Here is an 11711-nt window from a genome sequence, read left to right as displayed (position 1 = left end):
CCTTTATTCTCATTGCATTATTTTTTCCCTCACCTTCACATCCTCCTCCCTCACATATTCCCTCTCCACAAATATCTGCTTCACACGCTCAAATACTGAATATCACATCTACCGGTTCTGTTGCAGAACCTTCTCCCTCGACTCCACCAGATGCTGTGACTGTTCACTGCACCACACAATCACGAGCACCACCGCACTCATCCCAATGACCAGGATGATCGGTCTCCAACACCTTTCATGCAGACTCTGCCTCCTCCCTGCCCCTGCGCCTTCACACTCAAGCAAAATTGATGCTATCGCGTTAAACTTTCTTCCTTTCTTTTCCTCCTTTTTCTTCCTCCTCCCCTGTCCTCCCTTCTTCATCTTTTCCACCTGCCCACTCCTCCACAGCCAGCTCCTCTTTCAAATACACTCCACACACCACAGCCTCCTCTTCCACCCCGCTCTTCTCAATCTCCTCCCGTCCGACCCTCCCATTCCCCCGCCGTTCGGTGATCTGCCCTGTATTATCCGAACAGTGCGTCATAATCCGTTCTTCTCTATTAACCCCACACACAAGTGTTAGGATGTGCAGACAGCACTGCATAGCTCCCTCCACACGAACGGCAGCTGCATCTCCCCCCCCTGCTGATCTCTCAAACTGATCAGCACTGCCAGAAAGGACTCACCTATTGCACCCTGAATTCTTCCCCTTCGCACGCTCTCTCAGCCCCGGATCGCATCCAACAAGCTCTTGCTCTGTTCTTCCAACATCACAACGCGCTTCTCAACCTCCAGCATCCGCTTCCTCCTTTTTCCCGGAATTCAGCTCCCATTCGCAAATATCAGTGGAAACCCTTCAACATGATATGTCTTCTCCGCTTTGTTATCCAGATTCTCCGCCAAAACTTTCAGTGTCCTATACATCCGCTTCTCTATCAAGCCAATAACTGTCGAAGATGCAAACTTCTCGTTCCCCTGAACAGCCTTTTTCTTATGACAATCAGTTCCTTAACGAAAACTGCTGTTTATGTTTTCATAAGCATCTCGTTAGTTTGCTGAACCTTTTCATGAAAAACCAGCTCTCATAATCCAAATGAATTAAAAAAAAAAATTAAAATAAATTGAAAAAAAGACAATAATTCACAATCCATTAATATCAGAAAATAATGAGTTCAAAACTTAAAAAAAATATAATTTGTTAATAACACAAACATTTGAAATAATGTTCAATCGACTTTTTTTACTTCATTGGCCTGCTGTGGCAATAGTGATGTGGTACAGATTTCGCATAAAATACCGGACATTGCACAAAATACCGGACAAGATCGATTTCACAATAACTGCAAGAAGACAAACTCTGACAATTTCTCTCAAAATTTATCTCATCAATACAAACTTAATTGAAAAACGAGACTTTCAAAACAGCTTCATTTGTGCTCAAAAAAAATAAAAAATAATGATTGAAATCTTGGAAAAACTCTAAATCCTATTTCTCCGAGATATAGAAAATTATTTTTTCTGAGCACAAATGAAGCTATTTTGAAAGACTGGTGTATCGAATGAGTTTGTATTGATGAGATGTATTTTGAGGAAAATTGTCAGAATTTATCTTCTTGCAGTTATTGTGAAATCGATCTTGTCCGGTATTTTGTGCAATGTCCGGTATTTTATGCGATATCTGTATTTACACCTTCAAAAAATGATCATTATGCAACCCATTGTTTATAAAAATATTAAAAATGAAAATTCAGAAATTAATAAAAATTATTATTATAAATCTTTATATGGGGGAAAATATGAATTATTCAGCTTTTTTTGCACAAAGAACAAAAATATTACTTCGCTCATTCCTTTATTTCGCATTCTCAGATTTTGAAATAAATATGATTTTCATAACCGCATACAGGAATCATTGATATCAAAGCTTCAAGTTTTTCAACATTTCACGAATGATGAAATATTGACTAGTTTTTATTGTGTCATTTGATCTTAAAAAGTCTATAAAAAGTGCATAATTTTTCAATGAAAATACTTGAAGTAAAATATTTTACAACATATCAAGTTTCAAATTTTTATTGAAAACTTCCGTTCGTTAACATCTTCAAATAAAACAAAAATTTTAAATTTTCAACAATTTTCTGTTCCCACTCTCTTAACTTCTGTAAAATGGAAACAAAACCTGAATAATGTTGATATTTCCATTATTGTGAAGTTTCGTGAGTAAAAACGAAAATTGATGAAAATAAGAAATTTTTCATTATTTGAAAATTCTCCCAAAAGGAAGTTTTCCAAAAAAATATAAGGAATAAAAAAGATAGTTGTTGTTAATCAATTATTAACTGGATTTTCTTTTTTGATAAAAAAAATGTTTTTCATATTAGTGAGTGAGAATTATTTTCATTCACATCATGTCTATTAAATATGTTCACTTCAGGAGTCATGTTATGGAGATATTTATGTGCTTTTATCATTTCTTTTGTTTTCTGATAAATGGTCAAGGGTGATTAATAAACCCGAACTTTTTTAAAAACCCGGACTTTATTTTAATAATAAGTTGATTTTTCCCACTTTTAATATTTTTAATATTGTTTTCAGAAAATAAGGAAAAATCAATGACTGAAATTGTAGATTAAATTACTATACCTAATCTCTAATGGGGGGAGATGGGGGGGGGTTAGCTCCTCCATCTCTGATTAGTGCCTCCCCTGAGAAGATTAGGGAATAGCAACGGGGCTGACTAAGTTAGAATTTGGGTGATTTTTTTTGATATCATTAAAAATTCCGACGTTTGATCATAAAAAATTTTCATTAAGGGTTGAGTCAAAAAGAAATGTTTTATTAGAAACTACATGAAAATATAGTTAAATATAATAATGTTATTTATTATTATTTGATTTTAATCTGTTTTAAATTGTTTTTATTACAAATTTTGAAAAAAAAAACATAAAATAATTATTCGAAAATATAAAATCTTCAGAAAACAGAACAAAAAGTCAGTTTGCTTGTTTCAAAAACATGAATAAAATTATTCCCATAATGCTTAAGACAATTTCTATTGGAAAATATAGAAGTAGTTTCGGTTCTTGATGTGTTATTATCAAAATGGAATTATTAATCTGAAGCCTTTTATTGAAATCTTTCAATTTTCAAAGCAGTTGTCATTTTTAATGATTCAATAACAAAATTATTATCATATCAGCAATAGTGAGCAACTTTTTTCATTTATCAACAAATGTTTCTCAGAAAGAAACACATCAAAATAATTGATCCAAAAAAGTTATAGAAAAAAATATTTAAAGAAAATGTTTTGACAAAAATATATGCAAATCGGGAAGCGTAACTTCAGACTTATCAAAAGCTCCCTAAACGTTATTACAACTTCCTTACAGGATATCCACACTTCTTCTCCTTCATCTTCCTCAAACTTCCTCTCTCACTATCCATCTTCCACTTCCTCCTATTTGGTGCTGCCTTCTGTTATCCGGACCGCAACATCGTACGCTCCTTTTTCGCTCCCACTACTCTTCTCTATCTGTTCTGCTTCCACATTCACTAGCAGCACTGAAGAAATTTCTGAAGGAGATTCTTCTGACCCGTCGTTTGAGCCAGAAGTTAGATAGCTTTTGGTCCATCATCCATCTTGCGAAACTTCAAATACAACCAGCTACACCAACAATGAAACTCATGTTGCAGCTGGAAACTGGTGGATTAGGAAAGATTATTTTTCAGGATGATAATATTCAACTCTGAAAGTTTGATGCTGAACGACTTCAAAATACGGGAGAAATTGCGAGCAGCATGTTTTCATTTCGACAGTGTGAAGGCAGCAGCGTTGTTCAATGAAGAAAATTGATTTCTGAGCATGTGCAGAAGTGGATTTGAGATGGAGCGCAGGTGAATATGGCAGAGGTTTGAAAAGGCGAGGCAGGTCAGGAAATAAGAAACCAAACAAAGTCCAAAGGAGGTGGTGTTGCAGACGAGCTGGCGACAGGGGCTGTCCTGCTAATAAACCGTTCATCCTTTTGAAGTGTACAGCATCGACTGGGGAAAGGGAGGCACAGAGCCATGACTTGGGTGGTGAAATGTTCTTAGATGCAACTGATGTCATCAAGTAGTTTGTCCTTGTGCATGCGATGTTTGCTGGATGCGATACTAGGAAGAACAAAAAGAAGTTGACACGATGAAGCATGCTTCAGGCTGTGGTGGATATAGGACATATATAAAGGATCATGATCTGCGCAAGCCTAAGCTTTCTCAATAAACTTCACGGATTTGAGTTGGACGCAACTGATTCGTCTCGCTCCATCTCTTTTGTGAAGTATTTCTGAACAATCATAATCAACAAGGCGCTTGTGAAAGGAGACAAGGGCTTTTATTTCCTCGCAAGTGGGCATCCGGCTGAACCATGTTTGGAGATACTTTGTTCCATTTTGCCTGGAGTAGCTGTTGGGCATATTATCATAAATTTTCACACAATGTATCTGCTCCGGCCAACCATCAGAGGTAGCGAGATGTTTGTCGACTGCACCGAATTCGAAAATACTCTATTCATTTCCCTATCTTTAACCACAGCTGTGCATTGAACGATGCCTTCGTGGATGAGGATGTCTTTCTTCAGTGCTCCAGCATCCACTCCCAAATCAACGAGCACCTCTTTTCCTTCGACTTCACTCAGCCCTTCCTCGCCACAAACACCTCCATCAGCTGCTCCGACTCCTCCCACACCAACCCAGTCCCCGTCCTCGATCCGCCTCCTCCCCTTCATCACCTTCTTCCGCGCCCACCAGATATTCGTCGAATAATACACCGACTCCTCTTCCTGCCAGTACTGCTCCCCGCTTGCCTGCGCTTCACTCTCCACAGCCGTACTCCATATCTACCGCGCCATCTGCAACGCCTTCTGAATCTTCGCCTCCTCCTTCTTCGATACACCGATCTCCCTTGCTTTCATCCGCGTCGTTAAACCTCGGGAAATCTTGAACTTGTTTTCTTCGCTACAACTATCTCATTGCTATTGTCGCTTTTCTCAACAACTGCATCCTCACCTTCTGCAATTTTTCTTTTCACTCTTCCTTCGCATCTGCACACTCTTCCCTCTTCTCCTCTCGAGGGATCCCTCACTGCATCCTCTTCTCTCTTTTCTGCAGCCGGCAAGCATGCCCACCTCAACTCCGCACTCTTTTGTGTTTTCATGAGAAAACTTCTTTTATCCATCTTCTATTAAAATTTCGTCCACCTCTCCTGCCCCGCTCTTCGTGCTCTACACGCTTCTTCATTCTTTCTCTCCCGCACCAACCTCTCCGCCCTCAGTGCTTCCTCGCACCTGCTCGTGTTCGACGATGGCTTCAGCTGCTCCCTCGAGCATCTCAATGCCAATGATCTCGCCGTTGCAGCTGACAGTGTTGTTCTTCCAAACCCCTTCTGCTATTCCCCTTCTTCTTCTTCTTTTTTCTCGGCAAAATCGACCAGAGGACTTCTTCATCGTCACTATCTCCTTCTTTTGTCACTCCTTCTCCTCCATTTTCCACTCTTGCATATCCTCTTCAACATCAGCCACTTTAACATTCTGCCGTATTAAAGCACACCGCCAGCCGAATCTGTGTGCCTATTTTTTCTTTTGCGCCTTCTCACGATATCTTCAGTGAGAATACGAAAGTGAAAGAGCAGAAGAAAGGAGGGAATCTTATGATAGAGAAGAAGCAGCGGAGGCGGTGAAGGATGGAGAAGGAGATAGAGAGAGGAGAAGGAAAAGCAGAAGAGAGGAAGAGGAAGAGAAAGAATGAATGGAATTAAAAAAATTTATAATCTTCCTTTTAAGCCTTTTTCCTTTTCACGAAACACAGACAGACAGACAGACAGACAGACAAATCAATTGCTTTATCTGCTTCTTCCTCATCCTCTTCTGCTTCCGTATCTTCTCCTCTGTCTTTGTCTTCTCCACCTTTTTCTGCGCTTTTTTTCAGGAGCCCAATCCAGTCGTTCATATTCATACACGATCCTTTCTCCAAACCACAATTCACTTCCTTGGCTCCATACACTCCACCTGCATACACCTTGTTTGCGTATTGTCAACCGAGAAATATAAACAAATCGACATTCCAATCACCGAATGCCTCTGTTCTGTCATGCCCAACAACCGAGTTGTCTTTCTGAGTGATGCTTGTCATGAAGGCGAACAAGGGTTCCTTCACAGAAGCGACAAGGGATTCACACACAAAATACACATCATTTCTGCCTCTTCCTCCAATACTTTCACAACAGCTAGTGAACTTGGTGTAAAAGATAACGTGATTCAAGAAAAGGTTTGCGAGCTGAAAGAGAAATTAAGTTATGATGCGAGATGAATATCACAGAAAGTTCTAAAGATAGAAGCAAACAACGTTGGCGACATTTTCTAAGGAAGGATTTGGATATTGAAAAGATAAAACAAAAGGAAAAGAAGTTGCGGATGGAGAAGGAAGTTTGAAAATCATTTCCTTTAAAAGAATGAGGAGAGAAAAAAACAAGATAGAGTCAGTTGTAATCATCAATTGAATGATTCCCCGACTTATCTAATTCATTTGCTGAAACAATTTGTCCGCACAGCCGGATCGGTGATTTTCCAATGCTGTTGAGTTGGGAAAAAAAAATAAAAACTCACAATTTTCATTTTTTAACAGTCAAACAAATTTAATTACAAATAACAATCTTTTAAAATCTTTTTCAATAACGTTTTCAATCAATTTGATCGTTAAGCGAGTTTCATACTTCATTTCATTTTGAAAAAGAATTTTTCAATCCTTTGTTTTTTTTTGAAATTTGATCAACACATTCATTTGAGCAGAAAATATCAAAAAGGTATGTTTTTTTATTTTTTTTTTATGAATAAAACGAACCAATATTATGATAAAAAATTTTAATGTTAATGAAAAATCAATTTTTGTTCAGTGATCAAATAGTTCCACAATTTAATTTATTTTTCCGATTTTTGATCTTTTTTTATGATTTCAAAAAAAAAATCACCAATTTAATTGAAAATATTTTTTTGATTATTTTTCATATCAAAAAATATTTTTTAATAAAATAAAAAAAGATCATTACCAGAATATTTTTTCAATGAGTGTTGTGAAAACCAATAGAAAACGTGGACAGATAATTCTTCGACAAAAAATGATGTCATTTGAATATCGAAAAATTGAAAATCGATTAGAACGCATGGCACATATTGTTGTTGATGGACATGCTCGAATCATTGATGCAAAAAATACCAAAGAGTTTTCTCGTTCAGCAGTAATCAGAGCAGTTTCGGCAGTTAAAAATGGTAGAGCTGTTGGAAAATCTAGAAGTTCAGAGTTATTCAATGAAGAAGACAAAAACATTATTGTTGGAGTTATTAAAATCGAAAGTTTATCCGGAACAAGTTTATATGCCAAGAGAACAAGAGAATAAGTTTGATTTCACATTTATTTATCTTTCGTTTTTAATAATAAATATTTTTCAGATGGAATCCGTCCTTTCCGACAAAAAAAGACGATCAGAAACTGATGTTGATGAAAACACCAGTGTGTCCAAATCATATCCATATCTATTTGCAGAAAGGAATTCTGAGCTCAAAGCGTCCATGCCCGGAAATGTGGATACCCAACGTCTTTCAGTATCCAACGAACAAGCTGTTTTTCTTTTCTTCGAGCTTCTGCAATATCTTCATAATTCACATCATTATTCACCTTCTTTGATCTTTTACACTGATAAATCTTCACTCCGCTTATCTGATTCCTTCAAAACTCTTGTGATACACACTTCAGAAGTTCCAGCTGGATTTCATACAACACCCACAGACATGCCAAATGCCACTTTGGTTATCTCAGCTGCTTCAGATGGATATCCTCTCAAAAGCGTTGCATTGTGGCCATGCCACAAATTGCCAAAGGAAATGCTAGTTCTTCTGAACGCACACATTGATGTTTGGGAAAACAACGATGGATGGATGACAGAATGCAATTTAAAAAGATTTGCAGAAGAGGTTTTATTAACTGGAATTATCGAAAGAAAAAAAATATTAATGAAAACGAACGGGAGATGTTTTCTTCTTTTGGATTCTCATTATTCTACTGCTCGGCCTGACGTATGGCAGAAATTTGCTTACAACAACATTGACATCGTCACTTTTATTCCTCACAGTTCACACATCACACAACTTCTTGATCGTGGTGTGTTTGCTGTCTTCAAAAAAAAGCATCAACTCTCTGTACTCTGTGCCTCCAGATTCTTCCATTTCTCTTCGACGTGAGGCCATTTCCAACGTTCTCCACAAGCTCTTCAAACAGCTTCACTTCATGCAACTGTTGTTTTTTCGTTCAAGAAAAGCGGCGTGCTTTCAAGCGAGTGGCATTCAGTTTTATCAACACTTCCAAATGAACATTCGGTGACACTGAAAAAGAGAACACGCAGGTTTGATTTTTTTGGAAAAATTATTACTGAACAAAAATTTCTTGAAGAATGGAAAAAAGTGAAGAAAATAAAAGAAAAAATGAAAAGAAAAGAAAACAAAACAAAAACGAAAATGAAGAAAAAATTATTTTCGCAGCTGAAAAGCCCCAAAAAAGAAGATTTCGCAAATCCCACATTTTGAATGATGATGTTCTGGACGATGAATCAAAGCATAAAAATACCAGAAAAATAATGAAGAGAACTTGTTGATTATGTTTATTATTAATCATTTCAATTTTCAAAATTAAAACATAATTGCTTGATAAAAAAAATCTTTTATTTCAAATCAAAATTTAAAAAAAAGTTCGGGTTTATAAATCACCCTAAATAAAAGTTAATTATATTTTTTATCATCAATTCTTTTTTCAATCTTCACATTTTTCCAATGCCGCTTCCTTTCTTCCTTCAAAATATTGTTTTTTCTTTTGCTTTTTGATCATTCTTTTCTTATTCTCTTTCGTTGACTTCGTGATTTTCAGAAGTTATTATTTTTTCTGGTTATAAACGAAAATAAACATCGATTTTGCTTTTGCTCTCATTGAATCTTTATTATTTTCTACAAAGGCGACTCATTTTGAGGTTGAAACCGTTTTCGTTTCCTCTCTTTTTTGTTTGCCCATATTTCTTTCTATATTCCTTCTGCTTTGAGTAGTCATTGCAGAAAAAAAAGTTAATCCAGTTTCTTCACATTCATGTGGAAATTTTCTTTTATTTTTCTCTTAATCCTATTCATTTCCGTTTAACTCCTCTTACAAACTTCGCTCTCAAGGTCGTTAGGCAGCTGTGCTTTAATCATTGTGATTCGAAAACAAATTCAAAATTACTGACTATTCCGTGAGCAGTGCGAATTAGATTCAATAAAGATTAACAAATAAATAGAAATTTTGGGAGAAACGAAAGAGGGCAATATATTTGAAGAAGAAAATGTTGAAAAAGATAATGAAAAAAAATGAAATTTAAGGAAATTATGGTTGACGAATTGATTTTTCTTTATTTCATAGAAGATAACGAAAAGAGATGATTGCTTTTGAGATTGTAAATGGGTGATAATTTTTGAAATCATATTTTTTTTTCGGGGTCTGAGTTTCTTGAGTGTATTTGTTATGAGCTAAATATTTGTCATTCAAATATTGAATGGTGTTTTATTGTTTGAAAAACATACGTTTATTTAAAAGAAAGACTGTGGAGTCTTTGTTTAACTTAGTAAATATTCATTATTCATTTTCAACGAATTAAAAGATATTTTTTCGATCTGACAATTTTCACTGAAAACCTATGATTTCAAAAATTATCACCCAAATGGAATAAAGTGACTCAGATATAGCTGATCAATTGAGTTCACAGGATTGCACTATACTTTGTGTGTTTTGTGATTCTTTTTGCCGAGGCGCGGGAGAAACACGTGCTTTTTAAGCAATGGGCAGTGAATGTGATAAAGCAGAAGATGCAGCTTAGCATTTGTGCAGAGGCATTTTTTGGAGTCAGGGGTGATTATCTGAAAACAATAAAAAGCAGTCGAGATAAAGTTGGTAAATTGATTTGTGTGTGATGAAGAGCTGTGCATGAACACAATTTTATCTTCTTCTTTCTTTTGGCCTATTTAACTTCACTCTTTTTTTCTTCATTTTTTTCATTGACATCTTTCTCTCTTTCCATTATCCTCCTTCTTCTCCTCCCCTTTTTCGTTTTTTTTTTATGTCTGTGTGCTTCTTTTATCAATTTGATACACATAATATTTCATTGATGAAAAGCTCTAATATTTAATAAAGTTTCAGAAAAATCTCATCAGAAATGAATCATTGAAAAATTGTATTTTCATTTATTGTTAATTAATAAAAACACATTATCATTTTTTCTCTCTTCCGTGAGTGTTATTGTTACGCATGTTTAAAGAAAAAAAGCATATGCCAATAAATCAAAAAATCTAACAGGTTCATACTGAATTATTTTGATTTTTTTAAATTTTCTAAAAAATAAAAAGTGATTTGTTTTTTTCGAAGATAATGAAAAAATATGAGTGAAAAATTATGCAAAATCACCACTGATCAAAAAATCAATCCATTATTATTTTGTTTTTGTTATCATTTTCCAACAACCATGATTCAAATGCATTGATTCGAGATGATTATTAGAGCGTGAATTCATATAACAGACCGTATCCAATATCTTGATAATATCTGTTTTTGTCACATTCATTGATCAAATTTATTTTGCATTTATTCAATTATCACTTTTCCGAAGATAAAAAATCGTTTTATTTTCAAACAATCTTTTGAACCTCAGTAAGGTGATGGATTTGTCGAACAAAAAAAGGATATTTCGAATTATTACTCAATATAAAACGGTTTTTGTATTTTAACTTTAAACAGATGTTTATTTTGTATTTAGCAATTGAATTATCTTCCTTGTCATATTGGCTTTTCACAAATATTTCTGTTTTTTTGAAAGATTTTTGAATATCTCCAGAATTTTTGTTTGATAATTTTTTCAACAAAATTTGTATCTATTTATCGAAGTTGGCTTTTATTCAATCAATAGAAAAAATTGAATGATCAACAGAAAAAAGAGCTAATAAACACAGCAGAAAGCTAATCCTTTTAAATCTGAGAATAAATTGAGCGCACAACTCAACAAGGAGGAGCACTTTAAGTCCATATAAATTCAACTAATATTTAGACGATTGAGAATTATTTATTCTCAGAATTCGAATCATTCTTAACAATAGGGGGATCGATATATAATTTTAAGATAGCATAATGCATTGAATAACACACTGCATCTGTTTAATACTCAGCGTTTACAACCAAAGATACTCGCAGAAAATTTCTCCTGGTTCTTTTCACATTGTCCCGAAGGCAGAATAAACATAGTCAAAAATGGAACCATCCCATTATACGCACAAATTAATGAAGAAAATATATCAATTGAAACCACTGACCAACTTGTTTCCACTTTCCTTCCACACTCACCACTCCTCCTTGCTGAACCCAGCATTCCTTCTTCTTCACCTGCTTCATCTCCTTCACAATCTTCACAATCTTCACAATCTTCACTTCCTCCACATTTGGGTTGTGCTTCTCGCTCAGCTGTAGAATCATCCTCTAATTTGTCCGTATAATCTTGTTCTTCTCCTGCAACTACTCCACCAGCCAGCCCATCCACTTCAACTCCTTCTCTTGCCATTCTCCAACCACTTCACATGTTCATTTTCCTCTTTTTTTTTCGATTTTCCTTCCTCTGCCACTTTCAGTTCCTCCAGC

General features: G+C 35.4%; 3 protein-coding genes across 3 annotated transcripts; all 3 read right to left on the bottom strand.

The window, feature by feature from the left end:
* Positions 1-301: 301 nt before the first annotated feature.
* MONOS_13976c2 (uncharacterized protein) lies at positions 302-815 on the bottom strand (the record flags this gene model as incomplete). Its single annotated transcript, XM_067866733.1, has 2 exons — positions 302-650; positions 772-815. 2 exons carry the CDS (start codon positions 813-815, stop codon positions 302-304), a joined length of 393 nt encoding a protein of 130 aa, XP_067721194.1.
* Positions 816-4450: 3635 nt separating this feature from the next.
* On the bottom strand, positions 4451-5347 carry MONOS_13975 (uncharacterized protein; the record flags this gene model as incomplete). Its single annotated transcript, XM_067866731.1, has 3 exons — positions 4451-4858; positions 4948-5160; positions 5279-5347. 3 exons carry the CDS (start codon positions 5345-5347, stop codon positions 4451-4453), a joined length of 690 nt encoding a protein of 229 aa, XP_067721193.1.
* Positions 5348-11241: 5894 nt separating this feature from the next.
* MONOS_13974 (uncharacterized protein) lies at positions 11242-11634 on the bottom strand (the record flags this gene model as incomplete). Its single annotated transcript, XM_067866730.1, has 1 exon — positions 11242-11634. The coding sequence occupies one exon, from the start codon at positions 11632-11634 to the stop codon at positions 11242-11244; it is 393 nt and encodes a 130-aa protein (XP_067721192.1).
* Positions 11635-11711: the final 77 nt, after the last annotated feature.

The sequence above is a fragment of the Monocercomonoides exilis genome, assembly GCF_001643675.1.
Source record: "Monocercomonoides exilis strain PA203 chromosome Unknown scaffold48-729018, whole genome shotgun sequence".
In the NCBI taxonomy this organism is placed as follows: Eukaryota; Preaxostyla; order Oxymonadida; family Polymastigidae; genus Monocercomonoides; species Monocercomonoides exilis.
This window is presented reverse-complemented; position numbering and strand designations above follow the sequence as displayed.